This window comes from Dipteris shenzhenensis, chromosome 26, assembly GCF_047967505.1.
Source record: "Dipteris shenzhenensis isolate YYH24624 ecotype China chromosome 26, Dip_SZ_1.0, whole genome shotgun sequence".
NCBI classification, from domain to species: Eukaryota; Viridiplantae; Streptophyta; class Polypodiopsida; order Gleicheniales; family Dipteridaceae; genus Dipteris; species Dipteris shenzhenensis.
In genome coordinates this window covers 6,593,426-6,620,769 of record NC_141621.1, presented here as the reverse complement: position 1 = coordinate 6,620,769, position 27,344 = coordinate 6,593,426, and the positions used below count along the sequence as shown (strand labels likewise).

Sequence of the window (27,344 nt, the reverse complement as noted above, 5' to 3'; positions counted from 1 at the left end):
TCCCTCCATGAATAGAAAGCCAAAAGAAAAGAGTGATCTTTCTATTCCTGGGGGATTTCCAGAGCCTACGCCAAAAGTTCTTCGGCACAGCTGCGGAAATTTGAAAACTATCCCAGTGTGGCGCTCTGGAGGGCCTCCAACCTCTACTACTGAGCTGAAATCTCCGGGCATTTCTAATTGTATAGCAAAATAAGGGAAAGCTCTTCTCTCTGTGCCCCTCATCAATCCATTTCCACTCCCTTGGGTCCCTCTGCAAGAACCTAATAGGGGAACCACCATACAACTAGAGTCTCCAAGACCCCAGCGCAAGGAGAATAGGATCAGGGTCAAGATGCCACTGTGAATCCGTGCCCCACTCCATGAATCTTGCAATCCTGACAAGCTGAAATGCAACCTCCAAAAGAATATCATCAGAAGATCTGATAAGTTTGCCTCCTGACTGAACATCAAAGACAAGGGTATCCTCATGTGCATCCTACAATGCAATGATCTATAACGGAATGCCCATCTCTGAGAATGCTGCCATAAATATTTGAGGCACAAACTTCTCTAAAAATAATTTCTAGTGGATTTTAAGTGCAAAATATTTCAATAGTCTTCACATTACATGCATTGGTCCGGTTGGGAGAGGGGATCTGCCTCCATTGTGGGATCCTGGAAAGCTTTTAAAAATCTTTCAGATAATTGGGAATTTCTGATGTTAGCCATCTCAGATGGAGTGCAGGGAGGATACGGCAAATCAATGCAGCCTTGCCAGTGGATTGGGTGGAGACAGACGATATGCCTATTGGATGATCATGGACGTTATGGCTTTATGGAGGTGCTCCCATAAAGTTGTTGCAGTGGGTCCCATAAAGTTGTTGCAGTGGGTCCCAGGAGAATGAGAATAGATTGATGAAGAACATCAAGAGAAGAGCCTTCCCTTGTTTCGTTACACGGTCAGTATTGTGAGGAGATACCAGCTCAAATGTAGAGGTTGGAGGCCATCCAAAGCTTCTCATTGGGACAGCTTTTGTTGGAATATGAAGCCAAAGTGAGTAGAAAAATGAGTGTTCTAGGTGTCTAGGGGGTGTTTTATAGTCTAGTGAGTCCTAGACATGCCACGTGTCATATTGGGAGTTATCCCATATACACTATGGATTTCTAGAGTCTAATGTCACACTATATAGTGTTGTACTTATCTTGAGTCTTTTAAGATCAGTCAACATCAAGCTCTTTTGGTATCATGTGGTACTTGTCCATTGCTTTCATTTTCTTTCCATTTCATTTCCATTATGCTTGTTATCTTTCCTTTCCATTGCTAGTGTTAGCTTGCTTCTCTCCCTACCACTATGATCTTTCAGCTTTATCTTTGCTGATCTGCAGAAATCCTTCTGGAGGAGAATTTGGAATCGCACAAGAATAGAAAAATGACTCTTTGATTTTGGCTTTCTATTCATGGTGGGATTGCAGTGAACCTATGGAGATTCAGGTTCGGGGCGGACCCTCATTGCCCTCGTTGCCATTCTGTTGTGGAGACTATTCAGCATTGTTTATGGGATTGCAGACAAGCGAGGGTTTTTTGGAATGGGATTGCCAGGATTCTCAGTTCTTTTGCCTCTTTGCCTTTCTTCATGACTTGGGGCTCGGTTGCTTGGCTTTCTCTTTCGAGGCCTCGAGTCTTTTTGGAGAGGGTGACTCATCATCGGCCTTGGCGAACGGACGGCACTTGATTGTGAGTCGTGTTCTTTGGATGACATTCCAGATGTACCCTTTAGGGCTGTGCATGCTTTTGTGGACACCTCCTGGGAGATCCTGGTGAGCATTCAGCATGGCATATTTGGAGAGCTAGATGCATAGAGACTTTGGATAGGTTCTCCCTGCTTGCACTCTAGCCAGTATATGGACAGACAGTATACATACATTGATGGCGACATGGATGAGTATGCATGGGTCCTCTCGGATAGCCACTACCAGGAGGGTTATTTTCCTCATGGAATGGAGGGGCTCCCCCTTCTTCTCTGAGACTTCCACAGGATTGAGATGGCATTTTCAGCTGCAACCTTTGGAATATGAAGCCAAAGTGAGTAAAAAATGAGTGTACTAGGTATCTAGTAGGTGTTTTATAGTCTAGTGGGTCCTATGGATGCCACGTGTCATATTAGGAGTTATCCCATATGCATAGGTGTTCATATGTGTATGTGTGCCTTACATGAGGAAGATTTGGATGTTTCTTGTATTCAACTTTTCTTTTACTGTTTTTGATGGATAGGGCTGTAGCTCTATTTTGAGCACAGCCTGGATGTAAATGAATTTATAATATAAGTATCTTGGTTTTACCAAAAAAAAAAGTGTGCTCTTATATAAGAGCTGTACTTGTCTAGGGTCAAATCAATTAAGTATCAAGCTACAAGCTCTTTGGTCTACATATGAGTACTCTCATTTTTGTTCATTGCTCTAGTCATTTCATTTCCATTTCATTATGTCTCCTTTTAAGTATCACTTCCTCTCTCCCTAGCCTACCCTCTCTCTCTCCCTTTTCCCACCATGTTCCTTCATGTGGTATCAGAGCCTCCCTTCCTACCTTCCCCTTCTTCTTGCTCTATCTAGAGGATGAGAGAAGCCCGCAAATGGAAGCTCCCCTCTCCTCTAAGGTAGAGCCTCCCTTCCCTTAGCCTCGCCATGGTTCCTTGCCATCAAGTACTCCTGTGTCCTAGTGATTGCTCCTGGTCCTCATTTGTGAGTTCAGCTCACTCCCGCATCAGTTCGTGGTTCTCCCTCAGCATTGGCGGACATTCCTCGTCAGCTGGTCGCCAAAAACTTATTTTGGAGCAGTCCGACAACTGTTTTTTGACCTTTTACGTTCCGATTTTGACGTTTTTTGACATTTTGGCATTGCCCAAACATAAAAGACCCTGTCTCGCACCATTTCGGGGGGAAAAAAATCAAAAATTCTTTTTTGTCCGTACGGACGTTTACAGGCAGATGCGCAATAGTTCCAGGAGTCTGTACAACTTGTCAGAAGGCGATTTCAAGCAGTTTTAGGCTACTTTTTGGCATTTTTTGCTCAGATTTGGACTCTCGTGACCTCCACCAGTGATTTGAGCTTCTCGAGCTTACCCACAAGTCATTTCTACTGTACCGACACTCCGGTACATTGACTTGAGGCTTCTGACAACGGGGAATACTCTTTTCACACCTCGATATCTCCTACAGAGTACACTTTTGCTCATTTTTTTGAGCCTCTTCTACACATTCGGTGACTCTCTGATCGGCACATTGAGAGTCATGACGTGATCTCCCTTGGTAGCTGCTCTTATGGCCTTCATTGACACATCATTCGAGGGCTTCTTCACCGACATACCTCTTTGCATCAGGATATGCACACTCTTGTGCGGTAGCTACTTTGGGCTCATGGGTTCTCTGCCCTTGCTATGCATAAAATGAATGAAATCTTATATATATTTTTTATATATGTTTTAGTTAAAGGTTCTTTGCCTTGAGTAGTCCCTCTAGAAAGAATGTTTGAAGAGTTAATAAAGGTTCTCTGCCTTGGATTGTCCTCCTAAAATTATGTATTTCTTGTATGGTGTGTGACTCCATGTTTCTAGTTACCCTAGAGTTAAGAGGGAGATGTATTGTGGGAGCCATGTATTGGCATTGATAGGTCTATTTGTTTATCAGGCGTGGCTTAAGAGTTCCAGGATGTTGGTGCATTGGTCTCCTAGACCTCTGAGTTGGTCATGCATCCATGCATGATGAGCCTCTAAGCCATGCTAGATGAGCTTTCTATGTTATGCTCGCTAGCCTCTGAGCCATGCTCACTTGCCTCTGAGATTGTGTGGGAACCATGTCTAGTTCTAGACCGGCATGCACAGTTTTGATGACTGTCATTGTCATGTTCTGTTCTTGGTTCCATTCCAGTAGTCTTTCACCTTGCCTTCATGGGGGGGTGTTGGAATATGAAGCCAAACTGAGTAAAAAATGAGTGTACTAGGTGTCTAGTAGGTGTTTTATAGTCTAGTGAGTCCTATGGATGCCACGTGTCATATTGGGAGTATCCCATATGCATAGGTGTTCATATGTGTGTGTGTGCTCTTATATAAGAGATGTACTTGTCTAGTGTCAAATCAATCAAGTATCAAGCTACAAGCTCTTTAATCTACAGATGAGTACTCTCATTTTTGTTCATTGCTCTAGTCATTTAATTTCCATTTCATTATGACTCCTTTTAAGTATCACTTCCTCTCTCCCTAGCCTACCCTCTGTCTCTCCCTCTTTCCACCATGTTCCTTCATACCTTGGTTATTTTCTAGCTCATTTTTAGGGTTATTTTCTAGCTCATTTTTAGGGTTTGTTTTTCATAGTTTTTTTCTACCTCATTTTGAGGGTTTGTTTTTCATGCACAGCATGATGTATCTCCACATAGAGCTCTTGCTGGTTTCATTCATACTTAATGGAAGTCTGTTTTTTGCGCACACAAAAAAATGTATCAATAGTCATATTTGAAGAAGAAATCCTTCAAAATTCAGGGTGCTTGTTTTTGGGTTTGGACTTTATACAGAATCAAATGTGGTAAATTGCCACATGCAGAGCTTTAAAAATGATTGCAATCTCATTCATTTGTATAAATTTTTAATGAAGAAGTTACCCATCCTTTAAAAGAAATAGAAGATGCTTTTCCTATGTTGGGGATGGTAGGAATGCAGTTCAGCTACATACTTTTATGTGGTAATATGGTTGCACAACACCTTCATACATTTCCCACAACACGATTGGATTCCTTTGACGTTTTGTGCATTGCCCTGGTAGAGAACTCAAAAGTCCTTTATGTGTAAATATAAAAAATTAAAACTTTTGGTTTATATTTATCGTGCTTTCACAGATGTCTCAACATTAGTTTTTTTTTGGGAAGTATTGACCATGATTAGTATGTACATGCATTAATTAATTTTGGATTTTTTGTTTGATTCTAAAGCTGAGGGTACGTTTTACAATAGGAAGGTGTGGACGCGGAAAAAACAAAGAATTTTGGAAATTTGGAGGTCGAGATGCATGAAAATTTGAGGTGAGGATATTTTGTAGGACTTCTATTCAAGAGAAGGTAAAAGAGCGGTAACATGCTCGTGAAACTAGGGGTTTTCTTATTAATGATAGTTGGAATAAAGATAAATTATACACAATCAAAGAGTAAGGTTGTCTTTGTCGTACAATGTTAGAAATCATCCTAGTAGCGCACTATCTTAATTCCTTGTTAGAAAGGGTGTATCCTAGGCCCTAGGGTAAGGCAACTTATAAAGCACACATGAATTTAAAAAACTAATGAAAAGACTCAAAGAAATAAGGTTGAACTGAAGATCTTCTTCACAAAGCAAAGATCTCTTCCCCCCTCCTCAAATACAAGTACGTTCATTTTTGTAAGGCCGCTCCACAAACCATCATATGTGGTATAACTCCTTCAATGGCACATGGCATTTTCCTCGTGAATTTCCATTTAGGCCTCTCCTACTCATTCTCCATAAGGCTTGTAATAGTTTTCCCCCAGCATTAATTATTCACTCACTGTCCCTAGTGAATGCAAAACAATACGATGAGGGAGGAAGCCCCCTTGAATAACATATATGACTAGTGCTGAGACATGGCGCCAAGCTAGTATCATGAAAATCAAATCCCTCCAAAAAAATCTCTGCCATGCTGCAAGTGTACAAATGATCATGAGTTCATCTCCATCTATGATCCACTAGTCATCAATGAATCAATAGTACCCCATGCTACTGCATTACATAACGGTAGGATGCTTCAGAGGATGTAGGCCTCTTTTTTGGCCATCACCTTGCCCAGTAAGGTAAGCTCGTGCATGAAATTGCTTGAACAAATGCGCTCTGGAGCTTGCTTGTCATTCATCTTCTTGTGTATGTCTGCCTATCTTGTATGGGAGCTCACTTGCTCATGCAGGCAACTCTTTCGATACATTTTCTGCAATTTCCTTTTGTGAACGTCAACTTGAGCACCTTGAGACTCATGTGTTCAATTGACCCGTGCATGCTTGAAAGAGCATTACAAACTTGTGTGCTTGTCTAGGGTGCCATCCAAGGCTGTGTGTTGCTTACTATATTGCCTGCCAGATGCTTGTAGGTTGAGGTTGCTTCCTTCATTGAAGCTTGGCCCCAAAGTTGACATTGCAAGGGGTCTCTATCTTGAGAGCACTCCTTTGCATTGCTTCCGAATGTATCCTGAGCAGATGCTATCTGTGTTGGTTTACCTCATGAATGAAAGTTGCCAGGTATCTCTGATCCTGAAGAGAGAATGTACACACAGCATTTGAAAGTGAAGTACTCATCCGAATCAATCTCGTGTTGATCACATGGAATATAGATGCCACCCTCTTTAGGTATGCCCTCCTCCTGCCTACTCTTAATGAGTAGTCAGTGCGATGAGACTTGAAACTGCTCGATCGATATCCTCAAGGGAAGGGGGAGGTGGATCCATGTATATCGTGCTGGGTCATTGAAATCCTTCTCTAAAATCCGCAGATAGTGGTCCCTATAGAAGGTGAGCTTTGCAGGAAGCTTGTTGGGTGCCAACCATGTCCTAAATGTGTGAAGCTGTGAGAGATCCTCTCAGATAAGGGGAGTGACCTCATGATAGGTGAGTGGAAGAGAGGGGGCCTCAATGCTATACTGAAAGGGGAGTAATTTGTCCATGTGGAGCCCCATAGTCTCAAACCATCTGCATTTACATGCATACCAACCTCTAATTGCCATCGGTTGCTTAAGTCATGGATGAAGATAGGGACATCCACGATAACCTATGTCAGCTTGATGTATGAGAGCCATAATCATTGACTTGGTGAAGGTAAGTGATAACCTGGAATGTTGCGCTAAGCTGTTGTGGAGATGCTCTGAACTCAACTAGAACGATCTGATGTCGAACTGAGGGCTTACTATAAATTGTCTATGACAGCAAGAGAGCTTGAAGCCTCTCCATGCCTCTGATAGATTGGGCTCCTAACAAGGACTGCCATACATACCCACTAGGTGGACCAAGCAGTCAAAGAGAAGAGGCTTGGCTCCGGGATCGTGGAAATCAGAGCGAAAGCACTGACGCTCAAGTCTAGCAAGTGTGGCATATCCAATGCTCAGTCGGGTCTGCATCGTTTGGTCGCATCGTGAAAATTGAGCTAGAGAAAAGAACCCTTAAGTATGTATAGGATGCGATGACTTCCACCAGTGATCCGTCCAGATGAACTATTCTTTGTGCATGGCTGCTCGGGATGTGTTGACGATCATGACCTTGTTTTTTCCAAGTCATGTGTCCCGCAGAGATATGAAGTGCATCTAAGTGTTGCTTAAGACCCTCTACTGAGGATGAGAATAAGACCACATTGCTACATAAAGGAGGATCTGAGTGAAGGAGGCGGCGAGAGAGTTAACAGACCCCCCTAATGTCCCGATGAAAGTCTGGAGCTCATCTATGTAGAGGCCAAATAGGTTGGTGATCATGGACAACCTTGTTTGACCCAAATAGTACTCACAATCTCCTTTATCCACCTTGTGCATATCTGAACATTGTCTAATACCTTCTCATAGAGTGCCATGGCTGCCCAAATGATCTCCTGACCATACCCCATCTTCTGCAAACATATGATGAGACAAGCTCTAGCACTCTGTCAGAAGCTTTGTGGAAATCCACAAAGCAACAATAAATCCTATGTCTCTATGGTCTTGCCTCCTCAAGGACACCTCTGAGTGTGAGTATGTGATCTAGAGTTGTGCGATCAGCCTAGAAGCCTATTTGTCCCTTGGCCCTGAGTCCCTAAAGCTGTGCGAACCGGCTAAGCTCTGTGCCAAGCATTGATGCATAGATCTTGGATATGACATGCCCAATCATAATGGTCGTGTAGTTTTTCAGGCTCATGAGATCCCTCTGCCTTGTGAATAGGAGTGATGGTGTCAAGAGGGTTGACCTTGGTCGATCAGAGTAATTGTTTTATGTTATGTGCACATGTTTGCCACAAAGACTAGGATTAGTCTAGAATCTATTTGCATGCAAAAGCGCTAACGATTAATGGGTGCCATGGCTATGTGCACTTTATTTAATGGTTGTAGGTACTAAGAGGGGTTGATTTCCCAAGCGCAATGGAGCCTAGTGGGCAGCCAGGAGGTGTCCATGTGACAACCCCGTGCTTTGAAGACCCCAGAATTTGCCCTTTGAGGCATGTAATTAGAATTAGCCACAAAGACTAGGATTAGTCTAGAATCTATTTGCATGCAAAAGCGCTAACGATTAATGGGTGCCATGGCTATGTGCACTTTATTTAATGGTTGTAGGTACTAAGAGGGGTTGATTTCCCAAGCGCAATGGAGCCTAGTGGGCAGCCAGGAGGTGTCCATGTGACGACCCCGTGCTTCGAAGACCCCAGAATTTGCCCTTTGAGGCATGTAATTAGAGTTAGTCTAGCTTTTGGACAAGTGACATATTTCCAAGAAATTTTGAGCTTGTGAGCTCTTTGTAAAATGATTCACAGATGTTTTTCAACTAAGCAGCCCGTGAGCTGAATTGTGATTTGCACTCAAAATATTTTGAATGAATAAAGCCTTTGGGGGGGTCCAGCCCGACATGTTGTTCTAGGCCCTAGTGCTGTGTGTGTGTGTGTGTGTGAGAGAGAGAGAGAGAGAGAGAGAGAGAGAGATTAATGTCCACGAGAGGCCTCATGGGCCTATGGGACAAAGTGACACCGAAGAGAAAAACTCATACAAGCCACAAGGGGCTAAGGCAAAGGGCGAGCTAAGACGCTTTGTTGAGTATTGTGCTGAAATAAAGAGAGCTCAATGGCTCAAGCTAAAACAATTACAAAAATATCATATCATATCATGTGCTATCTGCTATCTGGAGTAGGCTGAGAACTAGAACTGGAAGTGGAAACTTAGAAACTGAAACCCGGCATTGTGGTGGCTCATCTATGAGCGGTGAAAATGTCTCGAATCTGAGTCTGTCTAGCTGTCTCATACTGCGGTGTCAAAGGGGGGCGTGATATCCTCGGATCTCTGAACCCTATGAGCTATGTTCAGAGTGACCCCTCGTCTCGGGCGGTCCCCTCTAAGGAAAGTTGTGATAAGGCGAACCTCAATCAAGTGTGCTCTGGGCACTATCTGTGTCGTGGGTGGCCTCTGCAGTCCTCTCTTGGTAATCCAGACTGGCTGCATAGCAGCGAGCTCCTCCTTCTCCACCCAACTGTGTCCTGCAGCTGACTCGAATGCATAAAAATATGTGATGTGCCGCTGTGTGTGGTCAACCTCTGCATCTTGTGGTGTGATTGCCTCCTACTGCTCTTTGATCTATTGTAGCAGGGTCTCCTTGTGTTGGTGCATCTCAAGCAGGTAGAGCCCAATGCAGACCTGGTCATGGAAATGGATCAAGCGTGATAGTGGGCCAAAGCCACTCCAATCCTGATAGAGGCAGTATTATCATCCCCAGATCTCGTAGTAGGCTGGGCAAGTGCAAAGAAAGTGTTCCTCTGTCTCAACCACCCACAGTGTGCATAGCGTGTAGGTCTGCTGCTCTCTAGGTATACGTGCTACTCTCCCTGTCTCAATCCTCAGCTGATGGGATGAAACTTGCATCTGCCCAATGGCGATCCTCAGTGCATGTGAGACTCTTCTGACCTCGAGAAATAGGGGTATGATGATGAATCCCTTCTCTAAGACATTCAAGAAATTGTCACGGTAGAACTATGTCTTGGTGGGGAGCTCCTAATCTCCCCTTCAAGCCTGAGACGTGTGGAGCTGGAGAAGATCTAACCGTATGATACGGTTAGTCTCATCTCGCGGGATCGACTCAGGGGTTCATCAAAACTATACTGAAAGGAGGGGAGCCTGTCCATATGAATCCCGTGTCTGGCAAACCATGTGAATATACGTGCATACCATGTGTCTACCCCACCCTCAGCTAGTCGTCTGCGGAGCCAGCCTCGGTATTCTCCAATGGGATGAAAGTCATTGTCCAAAAGATGGCACCAATCTGTAGTGGTGTCATGGCAAACTCTGCCTGTACTATCTCATGCGGGATTGAGGGTTTTCTACGAATCATCCTAGATCCCATGGTCACCTATAGCTGCTCAAATCTCTTCCACATTGCTGTTGGTAGATCACATCCCTAGTTTGGTGCTGCTCACATGACAGTCAGTCGCACTAGCATATTGAAAAGCCAGCACTTCATCGATGGATCTTGGAAGTGTACCAGGACTGCACCCTTGGGGGGGCGACAACGCTCTATTGCTGACCTCATGCCTCCACTTCCACAGCCTCATCAATCATGATGTCCTACTACTGTTGATGATGATAATGATGGTTATGATGATGTCGACGATGATGCTGAGATTGATATATATATATGGTCGAGATATGACTATGTTGTACTTAGGATTTAGTACTGTCATTTTGCATTTTTTGCATTCTGCATTGGTATGGATGCTTGTTTAGTAGCTCCACTACCACAGCTCATTGTATCAGGTTTTTCACAGTCTCATAGACTCATCGGTCTTCTGAAGACTTTAATAAACTTTCTTTCTTTGTTTCTTTCTCCAATCGTGCCAGAGCACCCTGTCCCCACATAAGTCATGCCTGGGCTGCATGTGTCATAGTGAAAAGGGGTCGTGTGAAGACTGCTCCCAAATATGTGTATGACTGCACTATCTCCAATCGTTCGGTTCGATAAGTGAAACTGAGTCGTCGGATTACTGCTTGTGAAGTATTGAAGACCATAACCTTGGTCTTTCCAAGCTTGATTGTGAGGTCTCTCTCTCTACAGAACACCTCTAGGGCCTCCAAGTGTCTCTGTAGCCCCTCCACTGAGGATGAGATAAGGACTATGTCATCAGCGTATAGCAATATTTGTATCATGAGATCAGCTAGTAGTGATCCTTCGCCTCCTAGGTGGTCTATGAAAGAGGTGATCTCATCAATGTACAGCCCGAAGAGAGTCTGTGAGAGGGGGCAACCCTGCTTCACTCCGATCGTACTCTCGACCCAGTCCGATAGGCCACCTGGGGCATGAACTCGGCCTCTGACTGACTCATATAGGCTCATCAACCCCCCATATCAGCGTCTCTGGAATCTGCAGTTCTTGTAACCTCCTGATCATGCGGGATCGTGGGACAGTGTCAAAAGCCTTCCGAAAGTCTACAAAGCATGTGTAGACTTTCTGGTGTCCTCCTCAGTGATAGCCCTCATAGTGAAGATGTGATCTAGGGTAGAGTGCTGTCTCCAGAATCCTACTTGTCCTAGTGCCCGTTGTCCCCGAGCCTTTGTATGGCTGGTGAGTTCCGTCTCTAGAACTGATCCATAAATCTTGGTCAGAGTGTGGCCAATCATAAGGGTCCGATAGTTACCCGTCTCCATAGGGTCCCCGGCTTTGTGTATCGGTACAATGGTGGTGGTACTCCAAGAAGGTGGAAATCCGTGACAAACAGCCCGGTTGAACTTCTGTGCGATCGGGGCGAGGACCTCTTGTCATGTGCAAAGTGCTCAGTCTAGAGGCCCTCATTGTCCTGCACTCTCTGATTGTGTAGATGGTGAAGTGCAGCCTGTACATTCTGTGTGGTGAACAGATGACAAGTGGTGGGCCTAGGCATGGACATATCCAGCGATGTTTGCATGTGGGCATCAGAGAGGGAACATGCATACGTGTGCCACACATCTGGGTCAGAAATGGGGATAGGTTGCTTCCTTTCTAATAGAAATCTCCATCCAATGGTCGGGTCTCCTCCTTGGAACGATTTGACAATCTCATCCATCTTATGTGTGAGGAAAGCCCGCCTCTCTTACGGCGCGCCAGTTTCGTTGATGGATCCTTTGTGCCTTAGGTGGCGTCAGATGACTCAAAGCCTGCTGCTGTGTGAAGTGGGCTCTCGCCTCTCTACACTCGTCCTCAAACCAAGGGTTCTGAGGCATCTTCCCTTCCCTGGCCTGCCTGGATCGGGTCGTGGGAAAAGATATGATAGCAGCGTCCTGTACCACTGAGACAAGGGTGTCGGAGGCGCTGTTGAGGTCTATGTCATCTCCAAGTAGAGCAGGGAGCTCCCTGGCTAGATGGCTCATGTATACTTGGTGAAGAGCACTGTTAAAGTGGATCGGAGTGTGTGGGGGGAGCTATCCCTGTGGTTGGCATGGTCGTGGCAATATGGAAGGTCAAGTATGAGTGATCAACTCTGAGTGGGGGGGGGGGGGTATGGCAAAGTTGTGTATCCGTGAGACAAAGTCTAGTGGGCCTAGTAGATAGTCCACTGTACTAGATCCACCACCATGTGGGAAGCAAGTGAGTCTCCCAGAAGATGGCCATCTATGAAGGCCATTAAAGATGATCAGGTTGTGGATTGCCCCTAGGTCAAGCATGTGTCGTCCATATCCTGTCACCTGTGGGGCATCTGCAGAATGCCTTACTATCCGAAGCTCAGCTGCATCTAGTTCCGGGACTATGTGTGGGTCTCTGTCATCATCTAAGAAGTCAAGTAGGCCCACCTGTCTATTTCCTCCAAGTCCCCCAGCAGGAGAGTGTCTCCCTGTCTAGAAAACTCCGTGATGTCATCTCATGGATCGTCTCATATGGACTGTGTCCATCTGTACACCTCTCGTGCGTAGGATGATGTGTGTGGAGGAAAGTAGCACACTGCAATGGAGATAGGCCGAGCATCTGGGAGCTGAACTCGTATCCACATGTGTTGTGCATGTTCCTCTCTCCGAACCATCGATATGAGTGTCTCAATTGTGATATGAAAAGGACAGCCACTCCACTGGAGCCTCGAACTCCGCTATCTCTTCTCAACTCTCTTCTGTGAGCTGATTGCCATGTGTATCCAGTCTGTGGGCAGCCCTCGCTCCGGACTCTCGTGTGTTCCGGTGTAGAAAATCATATCTCTATCATTATATGTCTCCAGGAAACCCCCTGGGTCAGACCATAATGTGCCATTATATGTCTCCAGGAAACCCCCTGGGTCAGACCATTACAATTCCATACTGCTATTTTCAATCCGGTATGTGCACACATCCTATGAGCTCGACACCGTCACAATTCTCCCTCTTCCTTCTCTTCCTTCTCTTCTTTATCCTCCTTATCTCCTCTTTCTCGAATAATCACCCTACCATCCTTATATACAGCCCATTCCTTCCCTTGCTACCATTAGTTTTATCGTACCTTCCCTGTGGTGTTCCTGTTGTAGGAATGTGAGGTCGTCATCCAGGTTGATCCTGGTTCCCTTCAAAGTCGCCCTCGTGCTCATGAGGGTCTTCCTGTCCATGGCTGTCTGGAATTTCAGCACTAGTGGCTTTCAGGGTGTCTCAAGTTTACCCACCCTCCAGGCTATCTCACAAGCGAAATTGACTCCCATTTTGGTGAGCAGTATTTTGGCATCTCCCATCGGAAGCCCCCTCACTAAGACATTTAATGCTTTGCTGGTCCTTCTTTTTTCCTCCTCAAGTGCTTCGGAGATAAATTCTTTTTTGGGGGCTGTTGTGCCCTTTTTGACCACATCCTTCCATTCCAACATCTTAGCTTCCCCTTTGCTGATTTGTTGTTTAAGCTCAGCATGTGTGCCTTGCATTGTTTCCTGCATGGTGGCAATGTCCTTCTGAGAGTGGCATTTTCTGTTTTCAGCTCCTCCATTACTTTGCAATTTCCTTCCGGGGGTGCTTTCATGTCCTTTATTTGCTGCAATTCGATCTCCAAAGCATGTACCCTGTCCTCGGTGATGCTGTTTCACAAAGATCTAATTGGAGTCAGATTACAGATACCCACATGCCAAAAGGCTCCTGCATCATTTTCAACCTCAACCTTGGTTATTTTGTACCTCTTCCTATTACTTCCTTGAGCTTGCTCTTGTGAGTTTAATTCATAATGAATGGAAGTCTATTTTTGCAAAGCATATATGCTGCTGGTCTAACCAAAGAGTTAAAGAGGAGGGACTTTGTGGTGCACATGCTGAAAGTGTGCCTGGAAGCACTGTCTCTATGCCCTCGAGCTAGCCTGGCATGAGCTGCTGGTTTCATACTAAACCGGGGCCCGGTGAAGTGCAACCTAGGTACACATTTGATGTGACAATCCGGACCTTTTCCCCTGTAAAAGTGAATGACTCGTGCTGGAACTGGGTACTTCTGGTATTGAAGATTGTAACCTTGGTCTTAGCAAGGTTGCCCTTCATGTCACGACTTCCTGTAAAGCTCCCGAGTGGGGGACAGTGGAGGACACCCCTGCTTCACATCAATGGTGCTACTCACCTCCTCGGACATGCTTTGTGTGGTATGGACCCAGCATGTGACCCTCCCATAAAGTGCTATTACTTCTGAGACAACATCATCTGCAACCCCCAATGCCCGAAGTTGTGAAATGAGATGGGCTCATGGGATTGAGTCGAATGCATTGCGAAAAAGATCCATTAACAGATACAACCAAGGTGAAGATATGTATAGTAAAATGGTTATAGCAGACCGAACTGCAAGGAAGATAACAATAGAACAAGTGGTCAAGCAGACATGCGAAGCAAAGCAAATGACCACCTCTTAACTAGCACCTGAGGAAAAGACTAAACATGAAGCCAGCAGAGGAAGCCGCACAGTGCAGCAAGGAGCAGCTTTAAAGGGAGAAAGCACATGCTTAGATGGTGATGGAGAGAATCCAATGGGCAAAGAGGTAGGAGAAACTGCAATAAGAAATGTATTTGTTCAAGAGGATACTTATAATGGAGTTTAAACTTTTAACAATCTCACAGTGAGGCTCTACAAAAATGTACAGCAATCATGTTCTCTCATAAACAAGGATTATGAGAAAAAGATACTTTGCCTGAAGAACAAGGTGGCCTCCCTCCACATGGATTACTATGTATCAGAAGGGATACATCTGGTACAAGGGAGAATGCCAAGAGATTGAGACCTTTCTTAACATGTACTTGAGGTGGTTGAGACCTCTTAGAGGTAAGAGGTTTGAGCAGCTCCCAGAGGTAGACACACAGGAGCATCCCTACTTCCTAGCATACATATAATAGGAGCTAGGTAACCAAGCATCCATACAAGGGAAATCACATAGCCTGGACCAGGAATTGGGGCGTAGGTAGAGGTCTTGTGCTTTTGATGGTCCGAGGCAGTCTCATTAGGTGGAGCCTCTCAAGGTGGAAATGCTGTATTGCTCATCTATGATCATCTTCTACATTTTATACCATGATCACTGTAGGTTTTTTCTTTCATGGTGTTTTCTTCTTTCAGGGAGTTTTTATGGTGGTGGTCATGTTAGCATTATGTGGCTGGGTTTCAGTTTGTCTTCTTCTTTATGGATTTCCAAAGTTTGCATTAAAGTGGCTGAGAAGTGTGATGTGGAGTGGACTAACGTCTCCTTTTCCATCATACATAAATGGGTTATTTGTACAAGTCCTCTTGCTGTCATCTGTTTGCTAACAAATTGGAAAAAGGAAGAAAGGATGTGTTCACACAGAGACTAAACGTTTATCTTTAATCCCTGCTGTGGGTTGCATGTTATCCTCCTGTACGAAATTATCTCGTCCGGTGATTGTCTCCACTGGGTTGGATTTATTCACTACTGTTACAATCAAAAATGCATTTACACCCCTCGTCATCCAATATTTTTGGCCTTTTGCAGACATAAATAAAAATTCCGTTCTATGTTTCTTTCTGAGAAAGAATATGCTCATAAAGCCAAATGCTCTAAAGTGACCAACACGAGGCCTAGACCCAAACCATGCCTTGGGATTGAGTCTTACTCACAAGTTCTTTTGTGAAGCACTGAATCTAATTTCTTGCCCATGATAGTCTCCACCCAAAAATCCTTAGCAAAACTTTTGTGCTTGAGTATATAATGAGCCCCATTTTTTTTATCTTTTTCAGCTGCCCTTGAGACAGAGAGAATGGCACTATTAGCTGATACGTTGTTTGACATTCTTTGCAAAACACACCGCGACTGCATGTGGCTTGTACTAACAACCTGTGTGACACTCTCCTTCTCAGAAAGAGGTACTTACTCACCTGAAACACCCAACAAAAGCGCAAAGTCATCAATAAATATGACAAAATTATGATGCTGGACAACAGAAAGAAATCCATTTGTCCAACAGCATCATGACGATGCGCCAACTGAAGGTGTGACACCATGGATTTCATTGACTAATTCGTATAGGTTATATGGGTGAAGATTCCCAAGGAATGCATTCCTCATAAACACCGAAAGAGGGTGTTCAATAACAGGAACGTGTCTGATTCTTCTTCATTGAGACCAGGCTATGACAACTTACACAACCAATTATGACATGCCATAGGGCAGTAGTATTAGTGGCAGTAACTGAAACTGCATGCTAAACTATAGGCTTTGCATTAGGTTTGTAGATCCCCACCTCAAGCGTGCCTATGAGAACCCTGTTCAAGCGTGCTGTTAATTGGTCTTCTATCTTGCATGTGGAACTTTATAAGCATGAGGTTGTTTGGATACTGCATAATTTGAAGTAGACTTTTACTGAGTTTTAGAACCTACTAGACATCATTGGAAGAAGGCTAATACGCTGTGAGGCACTTTCCAAACAAGAGTCTTCATGTTTCTATCTGCCAGAAAGAGGCATCTATGACACACTAACCTCATCAGCCAACTGCACTCATCTAGGTCAACATCTTGATCACTAATGAGAAACTTGCCAAAATCATGGAATTAGTTTTTTGACTGGTATATGTATGATGTTTGAAAATCCTTGTGTTGGCATAGAGTGGCATTCTCTTTCTTTGTCTCAAAAGATTTTTTAAAAATTTCCAAAGATACGATGAATTTCTGTTCTTCTATGGAAATTTTTAAATACAACTTCTATAAATTTGTTAAATATAACTTTAAGAGTATCTATACATTTGTATTTTGAACAATCTATGGGGGAAATTATGGGCCTGTTGTCATTCTTATGGAAAAAGAAATTATGTGCATGTGAAATAAGAGTCTTTTTGGGTTTGTAATTTTGTTCTTGAAAAGTTCTCGTATCTGGCAAATTGGATTTGCAGCAGATAGTTGACACTGTCATGGATCTTGCAATCTCTGTTTATCGTTAGGATGTTTGAGGAAGAGAAAAGGCAGGAAGAAAATAAGTTCAACTTACAAGACATACAGATGGAAGAAAAGCTGAAAAGTCTGCATAGTCGCATGAAAATAACGATGGAGCTGGAAGAAGATTTGGTAAGTTCCACAATCAGGAATCTATATCATAATTACATCATCAACAATGAAGTGGGATTAATTTATGATTCAAACCATCAGGAGAGCTCTCGCACTTGAGGACAACCAGCAGGTTCAATCGGCAGTTCACGAACTACAAGACAAGGTACTTTTGGGATGCATTGTGGGCCAAATGCCAATCAGACGCCAAGTTTGTGATTGGGTATAGGCAAGCCTTGCAATTGAGGGTGATCACATATATGAACTCACGATCTATGGGAGGGGTATTCCTCATCCAGCTGACTCCGCCAGAGATTATGCAGGCTCTAGTAGAGCAATGTCCAGTTTCTTGGGCTCACGTTTTGTGTTCTACATTCCCTGGTACTATGACATCACAGTGGATGGCATTGAATCTATCCACCATTTTCCTGAGTTCCCCATTATGCTGTGATTTCTGGGCCTCTGTCCCTGCTTTGCAAGTTGTCCCCTCTGTCATCCCCATTTCTCTTTGGAGCAGCCCCACTGGAGTTGTCCCTTGAAGTCATCTCTGCTTTGCAAGTTGTCCCCTCTGTCATCCTCATTTCTCTTTGTAGCAGACCCCTGAAGGGAGGAAGATGAGTCTCATGCATCCCCTAGAGAATCCTGAAAACGTCATCAGTCTCATGTCCCACACTGGAGTTTGGACTAGAAAGAACGAAAGAAAGAAAGAACGATATATTAACGTCCACGGGAGACCTCGCGGGCCTATGGGACAAAGCGCACAGAAAAGTGAACTCATACAAGCCTCAGTGGGCTGAAGCAAAGGGTACGCTAGGACCCTTGCTGAGTACTAGTCTATGCTAACAGAATCATAATCATAAACATAATCATATCATATCAATCAATCTATCCAGGCGCTGGGACGAAACCGAAGCCTGGTACAGTGATGGCTCTCTGGAGGGGAAGAGGAAGGGCAAGTATGCAGCAAAGAATGCTAATGGAGGGCATGACGAAGACAATTGTAAAGGGGGGAAATCAAAGACAGATGCCACTGTTGATGCTAAGCAGGGAGGTGAGGTCCCACTCGAGGGGTTGGGTTCTCTGGATCAGGACTTCAATCTTACCATAGATATGGAGACTCACGATCTTGCTTCTCAAGCCCTCTGAATGTCTGTCTGGCATATCCCTGGTCTGTATGGCGTCCTGAGAATGCCTGAGCTTATAAGCTCCTAATGAGACTTAAATAGGATCGGCAGTAAACTATCCTATTTGCTCTCTCGATCTCATCGGTAGTGAAAGGTCTCATAAGACCAATACTCATCAATGGTGCTGCAATGGTGCCATCTAGCCTTCTCAAATCTCCTGATGCCCTCCGTTGAATGTTTGGGGCCTATAGTCTGAAAGAAGTCTGTGGTCACTTGGTCACCACTCTGAGTTTAGAATGCAGCCCTACATGAAATCTGTACTCTGATCTAGCCTCCTGCATGCCTGCATATCTTCGCTCTGGCAATTTGCACACTCTCCACCGCACAAGGAATTCCTGGCACCCTCTCATCCAATCTCTGTAGGGTTACCAAGCTTGCACGAGAGGCCCTCTTGCTGTCCAAAAGTGCCCCTCTCCTAGTCTCAGCCTCATGGTGGAGGAGTCTGATCACAAGTAAGCAGTGATCTAGATCCTTAGCTACTGAGCCCCTCTCAAAAGGTCTCAATCTCCAGATCTCTACAATGGGCTCTCTAAGAGAAACCTCCTGGCATAAGAAGTCAGGAATCCTAATAGCTGAAGGCTGCACTCTTTGCTGCTCCAAAAGAATGATCTATGCGGGAGAATGCTCGGAGAAGGTAGTGCCCGGGACGATGCCCATCATCCCAGCTCTATCACATGCCCACTCATCCACATAGAACTAGTTGAGGCAGCCTGTTATCCCAGCTCTATCACATGTCCATTCATCGACATAGAACCGGTCTAGCCTCAAGAATTTGCAGGCATCCACCTGTCTGTCCCATCTATAGAAGAGGAGAGGATCTTGGTGAGTGGTCAAACTCAGCTAAATGATAGGGATCATGTCCTCTTGCATGGAATATGAGCTCCGCAAGCTGGCTGCTCCTTTCCTTTAAGAATATGTGCTTGTCCTCCTCCCCTCTTGTCATCTGTTGTCTTTAAGCTCCAATATATGACTGATCAGAGTTGTTGGAGGTAATGGCCTTCACCCTCGCATACATGGAGTAGTTCATGAGAAAATACAAAAAGGAGTTGGAGGCGGCCACGTGCTTCTGACACGTGTACATGGAGGGTGCATCCCATAAGCAATTGTGCCCTTAGGAGAACCTTGGATATAAAGCACTCTTGACAGTCTATCCCCTCCTGGGACGTTTTGGGGAGCTGTGGAGCTTTGTGGGCGGCTATGGGGTGGGACTGGGGACCCCAAACCCAGCTCACATCCAGGTGCCATGTGGCATGCTCTGCATGCTAACATGGTATCAGAGCAGGTTTTGGCAGCGGCGAGTGTCGCATTTGTTGACGCATGGCTATGTCTGTGTGCAAGTAACTGGCCGGATGGAAAAATGCCAAGGAGAACTCGCCAAAGGAAAAGCTGTTGCCGAAGAGGGACTTTGTAATGCCAAAGGAGACGCAGCCTTTTTCTCCACCACTTCATTGAGCGATCCATATGCCAAACGGTATTTGCTCTGTGAGAAATCCAAGGCGTAGGTAATAACACTTTATACAGAGATGACACTGTGATATGTGAGAGCTTCAAGGGACGGGCGTATGAGGAAGAAGAGCGTAAAATCCAATCCTCAAGCCGATTCTAAAGTTCCAAACGAGGTACCGGCAAGTACAGTTGAAGCATTGCTGAAATCCTATGCCATAAAGGACGATAATGAGCTCCCAAGCCGTATTTGCTAGCAGCCATAGAAAAGGATAAAATTGTGCCATCATCCTGAAGTACATCCGCCACAGATGAAATGCCTTTGAAGGAGAGAAAATAAGAACGTCTGGGTTCTTGTATGGCCAAAGGAGGGTGGAATACTTTAGACCAAAAAATATTCTCAGCCCTCAAAGAGTTTCTCGACAGAGAATCTCTGCCATGCCATTCCAAGTGGGATAAGATATGTTTCCAATCAAGAAGCAGACGATTGACAAAAGGGCAGCCTCTGATCTTGCCTTGGATAGAGCCAAATAAGAAATCCCATTGAGTAGGCTGCCAATGCCCAAAGGCAGAGGTATGAATATGTAATAAGAGAGAGCGGATCATGAAAGCACAAGGCCGATCTCCTTGCATAAACTGTATCATCATTTTCCCTCTATGAGCAAGTAAATGCATTTGAATATTGAGAATGTTTAGACCCCCGTGCATCTTTGGAGAACAGAGACGATGCATAGAGAGTAATCTGAGACTTTTCTTGCCATTTTTTGAACACCAGAAAATTTCCATGATAGCTGACATAAATGAAACTAGATCTACCTTAGTGAACATAGTGAGAGGCAGATAAAATTGTATGTATGCTATCAAAATGGATTGTGTAATTCGCAAACGAACATGTAATGGCCAAGTTGCGAGCTTCCAATATTCAAGTTTTGCCCTTAACTTTGTTAGCACCCAATCAGTTTGTTGGGAACGGGTGAGTCCCCAACCTAGAGGATAACCGAGATGCTGAATGAATTGAGAAGCGGGGACAATTTCCCCAGGCCACAGAAGGCTGTGTCATTCCTGTGCATGCAACGGCAACAATTTTGATTTCTGAAAATTTACCCGAAGACCAGCAGCCAATCCATATGTAGAAAGAGCAGGCATAATCATGGACAGATCAGCCCGAGTATTTTTTGGAGTAAAGAATGAATCATCAGCATATGCTTGAGTGATCATGCTATGACTGCCAAGAATCTCCAAACCGTGCAACTGGTCAGTGTCCAAGAGGTGGTCTAGATATTGAAGCAGTGGATGAGTGGCTATGGCAAAAAGTAAAGCACTTAGGGGACATCCTTGCCTGACAGAACAACCAAGAGTCCAGGATGGAGAAATATCCCCTGAAAGTATGCAGGTAGCTTTACTATCTTGATATAGCCAAGTGATGAGTTGCTGCATTTTTGTGCCAAATCCCAATGCTTGCATAGTCGATGAAATAAAATCCCACTTAACAGTATCAAAGGCTTTGGCAATATCAACTTGCAATAACAAAACATCTTGCTGCGTGTATTTGGCATATTCAATTCCAACATAGGCATTAGCAATGTTATCTGTGATATGCTTACGCGGGACAAAGCCATATTGGGCAGGATGCAACCCATCATGTAAAAACCCCTTTAGCTGATCAACAATCATTTTGGTAGTGACTTTGTAAATGACGGGCATAAGAGTGATAGGTCTCCGGTCTACCAAAGACTCACAAAGTTGCTTTTTTTGAAAGAGTTTAACAAGACCTCTCTTCCATGTGTCTGGCATTTTTTGATTTTGCCATGCAGCATTCACCATATGTAGCAATGTATGCTTCAAAATAGGCCAATATTCTAGAAAAAACTCGACTGTTAAACCATCCCATCCTGGAGATTTCCATCTGCCACATGATTTGATTGCATCTGACAGTTCCCTCTCAGTAAAGGGTTTCTCCAATTCCAAAGCTTGAGTAGTGGAAATGATAGGAGAAACATGTTGCAACAGTAAGTTTCGTGCAAGAAAAATCTGTTGTGAGGAAGGAACTGCAGAACCAAATTGCTGAGAGAAATGATGCACACAAACAGAAGCAAGCTGTGACCGTGAAGTGGTCCATGATCCATCAGGCATAAGCACCCTGCAAATTTCTGTTTTGAGTCTCCTCTGATGCAAACTTTTGAAGAATTCTTTGGAAGAGCAACCTTTATCTGTAAAGGCTCTTTGTCTTGCTCTAGTCTCCCATTTGGCTAGTTTCCTGTGATCATTTAGTTTAAGACAATGTCTGGCCTGGCATAGTGTTGTTTGCTCATGCATGGACAACGAACGATGATGGCTGAGTTCAGTGAGGTCTTGACAAGTGGATTTGGCCTGAGCAATGGTTTCCCTCAGAGTCTTCATGTAAGACTTGCCATAAGCTCTAATCACAACTTGCATTTTGGAAATAAAAGAATCCCAGGCATCATCAATATGAATATGGCTGCTAGAGGACAGACAATGAGATGCTTCAGTAACCATTGCCTTGAAATCAGCATGTTGCAAATAGCTATTGTTTATGATTAGATGTCTCCTTTGTGGCAATCTATCATTTGGCATATCATGAAAGGATAACCGCAACCATAGAGGTGCATGGTCTGAATCCACAAAGGCATAGTCAATCCACATTTTGCATGTAAAATCCCCATTTTGTTGTGGAGCTACACTATACCATCGATCCAGACGTGCCTGATAAGAAGAAAGGGCATTATGTTGAAATGTGTAGCCCGGTGACAAAGGCTGCAATTCCTTCCAAAGGTCAACCAAATCCAGATGCAATAGTAATTGAGACCATGCATGCCTTTCAGGAGTTAACATATGGTCATGTCTGGAGGTGTTGTCACCCTGTTGTGGAGCATTATTGAAATCCCCACATATGTAGGCATGATATCTCCATGGATATTGTTGCATGGCATCCCAAATTGCAGTTCTTTCTCTAGAGGACTGAGGTGCATAAACAGAAGCAAATTCAAACACCTCTCCTCGAATAATGCATTGGAAAACAAGCCATCTGCCTTTGTTGTCATTTAAAGCAATAACTGGTTGAAGCTCATGTTTGATCAGAAGGACTACCCCTGAGAAAGAGTGCTCCCCAGCATAGAAAATATCATAACCACAATAGTGTCCTGTCTTTCCTGCATAGACATGTTGGTTGTGTTCTTGTAATGCCACTATGTCAGGCTGAAATCTATTGATGTACAGCCACACAGATTTCCATTTCCTACTGTCACACATCCCTTGGACATTGAGTGTAAAACATTTGATATGAGCAGTTATATTTATAGATATTTATAGTAATATAACAACTATGTACAGCAGCAAAATTTATGAGGTCAGCCTTGCATTTCTATCTCAGGGTCAAGGCCTCGCCCCTGAGAAGAAGTAGCCACCTGGGGAGTAGACAGCAAAGCAGCAACCTCTTCTTCAGGGAAGAGTGTTCTGCTGGCTGTTACTGCAGCCCATGTAATCCCAATTCCTGTATTTATCTATGGGGTATTTCCACTAGAAGATGCACCATTCCAAGTGCGGGGGGGTGGAATTCTTCGAGCAGAAATAACTTTTCTTGGACTTTGCCATCCATTAGTTGGAGGTTTCTGTCCTTTGGTCAAGGGTTGAATAGCAGGAGGTGAATGTGAAAAGATATTCCCATTGGAAACCACTGGAGCTTTGCCTTTATCCTGACTTCCAGAAAGCTGTCTACTGCCTTTGTTTTTATTTGCAACTGAAGTAGGAGCATCCTTAGTAGGCATTTGAACTGGCAAAGTGGTATGAGGCATTCTATGCTGATTCATTGGACACTGTGAAGCCATGTGTCCAAATTTTTTACACTCAAAACAAGCCCCTCCAAATAATCCCCATTTGAGTTTATAAAAAGCACTTCCCATGTCCACACTATTCACCGTGATTGAATAAGAATCTGATGTGGGATTATCAGTATCCCAGAGAATGCAAAATCTGTTCGAGTTGCCATTTGGCCGTGGTGGGCAGACCACTTTACCTAAAGATGCTGCAATTTTAGGCAAGAGTGAGGCCATACATTGTGGGAAATCGACAACTTCAACCCAAACCAGGCATCTGTGAAGGATTAAAGCCTGAAAATCCCTTGTGGGAGACCATGGCAATACATGCACCATTTAACGCTCCTTTTGAAACGTTTTTTCATAGGAATATTCTGCCATAGCTTTGTAAGAAATGGAACTCAAGAATGAAGTACCTATAAAAGGGTAGTGGAAGCAAAAAAACCAGTCCCAAAGAAATATCCACAGGAAGCCCACAGAGAAGAGAAAAAGAGTATATTAGTAAGGAGATAGACAGGAAAGAGGGATGTAGAGGTCGAGAGAAGATAATAAACAGTTTTGTAGAAGGAAAAAGAGGGAAAAAACAGTAAAAAACCCCAGATGAACTATATTTCAGAGGAAAAGGTAAGATTTTGGCGATGGGAAAGGTGCAGCAGATCCAAAGACTAAAGAGGAGAAAAAACAGGAGCAAAAGCCTTCAAAGTCAGCGCGTGGAAGTAGTTCGCAAACGAAACCCTGCGTGGAAGAGAGCCGAGAACCGGGGATGATCTGGGAACAGGAGAACTGTTGCAGGCGGAGATGTCCGTACAGGCCGTACACCTGTACGAAAATCGTATGGCGCTCTGACGGGCTGTATGGCTGGTATCAACGGCTCCAGATTATCGGTTTTGAGGCTCTGATGCAGCGCGACTTGTAGCGGAGGCTCGCGGGCTGGTTGCTTGAGGCGCTAGAGCTCACATACCTCTCCTCTCCTCTATGTACACACACACACACACACACAACCTCAGCAACCCTCACTGTAACCCATAGTGCTCTGCATAGCGCATGGATACCCCAATCCTGAATGGCTTGTGTCCAAGGCTCCAAAACACAAATACAAATATCTCCTTGCCATGCTCCGTCTCCTACTGTGGGAACCTAGAACACCCTATTGAAGAATCCTCCCAACCTAGCTGTACGGAACTCCAAAAGATGATGCTTTTATTAAAAAAAGAAATCAATGTCCCCACCCTTCAAAATCTGTGAGCTCCTATCTGATGACGCTCCTCCCTTCGCAAAAATAAGCACCCCCTAATACCCAAACGTTCCAAGAGATTCGAACAGATCTGTGTGGATCAGGGGCCACCTCTTGCATTCTCTGTGCTGCTTCATTGGGGGGATAAATGGACAAAAGTCCTACCTTAACCTCAACAATCCTCACTGTAGCACAGTGTGCTTTGCTTGACACACGGATACCCCAATCGTATACGGCATGTGTCCAAGGCTCCGCAATGCATATGCAGAATCCTCCCTACCATGCTCCCTCTGCTTTTGCAGAAGCCTAGAAGGTTCTACTCTGTCCTCGAAGAACCCTCCTGCGCTTTGCTGCGTGAGATTCTAAAAGATGGTGCTCTTGTGCAGGAATAAGAAATCAATGTTCCCGGCCATCAAAAGTATATGAAGCTCCTCCCTTTGTGAATGAAACTCAAAAACAGCGTCGATTTCTCTCTTTGGCTGGCTGTGTAGTCTGGTGCTGAGAAATCACACTCTCCTTCTCTCTCTATCTCTCTCTCAAGCATGCTAGGGCCAAGGACAATCGTCGGGCTCGACTCCCCCGAGGGTCATATATGAAAACTGAGTACCGATTACAGAATCAGCTCCTGGGCTGCTTGCTGAAAAACATATGTGAAGATCATCATTACAAGAGAGCTCTCAACTCATTTCTTTTGGCAACATGCCAAGTCGGCTGACAGGCGAGTCTCGATCACACCTTATGGGCAGGTCTTATTAGATCTAGGCAGGATGCATGATCTCATTATCTATAATGGTCTTGATAGATGGCCCGCTTCAGGTGGTCTCACATGCTTCCCACATGGGGGGGGCTCTAGCGTTGTCAATTACATCATGGGATCCCCTACCTTCACATCTCATATCATGGATTTTATTGTCGCACCTCCTCCCCCCGGGGCTGATCATACATACCTCTATTTTAGCATCTCTACACCCGGCCTCATAGCATCTCCCACTCCACAGATCGGCTACACCACCTATCATAACATACGTTTTCACCACGATTTTTCACCTATATACTCAGCCCGCATTTACAAACTTCTCCCATATATTGACTTCATACCCCTACTAGAGGACCGTGCTGCCCTGATCACCCGCTCACTACACGAGGCTGCCCTTCACGCTTTCCCTCACACCACTCGCTCCACCCGTCCACTACCACCTGGGACCGTACCTTGTAATAGTTGGTACAATGCTGAGTGCAAGGCTTTATGCCGTTAGCTCAGATTCGAAACCAAAAACAACCTTCCAAACAAACCGGAGATGCTATGCAAGTATTGTCGATTGGCACACGGGAAGAAGCTGGATTTTGTTCACCGGAACGAGCAAGAACTAGTGAACATTCTATTTAGTAACAACTCTAAGGACATTTGGTAGAGATCTCTAGAGGGGTGTCCCCCCTCACCACTCACAGACACTCAAATTTGGTATAACTATGCATGCATGCTCTACAATATCCCAAATCATCCAGTTCCTGACCTCTCACATATACCCGGCCCTACATCCTGCACACTCTTCACTAAGGGGTGAGTGAAGGATGCCGTAATGAAACTTCATAATGGTCGAGCAAAAGATCATGAAGGCCTATGCATAGAATTCATTACATATGGGATTAATCTCCTAGTCCTGATCTTAGCAAAGCTCTTTAATGAAGTTGTATGTTTGGGGTTTCCACGCACCTGGACTGTTATTATTATCTCACCCAATCCGGACCTAGTTGGGACCGAGCGAGCTTCCAGTGAAGCTCAGCTTCTACACAGATCATTGTTTACATATCACAGAGGAGGGTTTCATTGACCCACCAGGATTTACGCAGATCCACTTACCCCACTCACTGAGGATTTCTATTGGGCAATTTCGGGTCTCTTCACATAGACTGCACATTGAGAGTGGCAAGGCAGAGGGTCTACCTCGAAGAGGCGCATATGCACATTATGTGTCATACAAGAGATCGAGTCAGAGGAGCATTCATTTTCAGGTACCCAGTTTACTATGAGATCCGAAGACGCTTCTATAGCCTCTTTAGAGACAATTATGGGGTGTTGTCCTGATTTCTCTCCTATTCAGACCAGAGATGCTTGGACGGCTTTCATCCATGAGGCAGTCAGGCACCCAGGCACCGCGAGCGTCTACTTCAATCACGGAGACAAGAGCAGACCTCCTCCTTGGTAGACCCTTCTCAGAGATCGATCACGGAGTTCTTCCAGCCAGAGCATGTGGACGCCCATACTACGAGGCCCCAACATGATCGGGATCTAGAGCCAGCGACTCAACAGCTCAAGCAGAGGGTTGACGCACAAATTACACTTGGGGATATCCCCTCTCTGTTCAGATCGGGGCTGTCAACCTTCACAGCCATCCTCATCCACATTTAAAGCAACTGAACAACACAATCACAAGGTAAAAGACTTATTCAAAATCCTGGTCTCTACACACCTCTACATTCAAC

The 27,344-nt window shown here is 44.6% G+C and overlaps 1 protein-coding gene across 1 annotated transcript in view; it reads left to right on the top strand.

Annotated features, from left to right (window-relative positions):
* The window catches only part of LOC147884590 (uncharacterized), a 125,546-nt gene that overhangs the window by 44,843 nt on the left and 53,359 nt on the right, over positions 1-27,344 (top strand). The window contains exon 3 of the mRNA XM_087397095.1: positions 4,980-5,047. Within this exon, the coding sequence (XP_087253221.1) occupies positions 4,980-5,047 (68 nt within the window). The remainder of the gene's footprint in view (positions 1-4,979; positions 5,048-27,344) is intronic.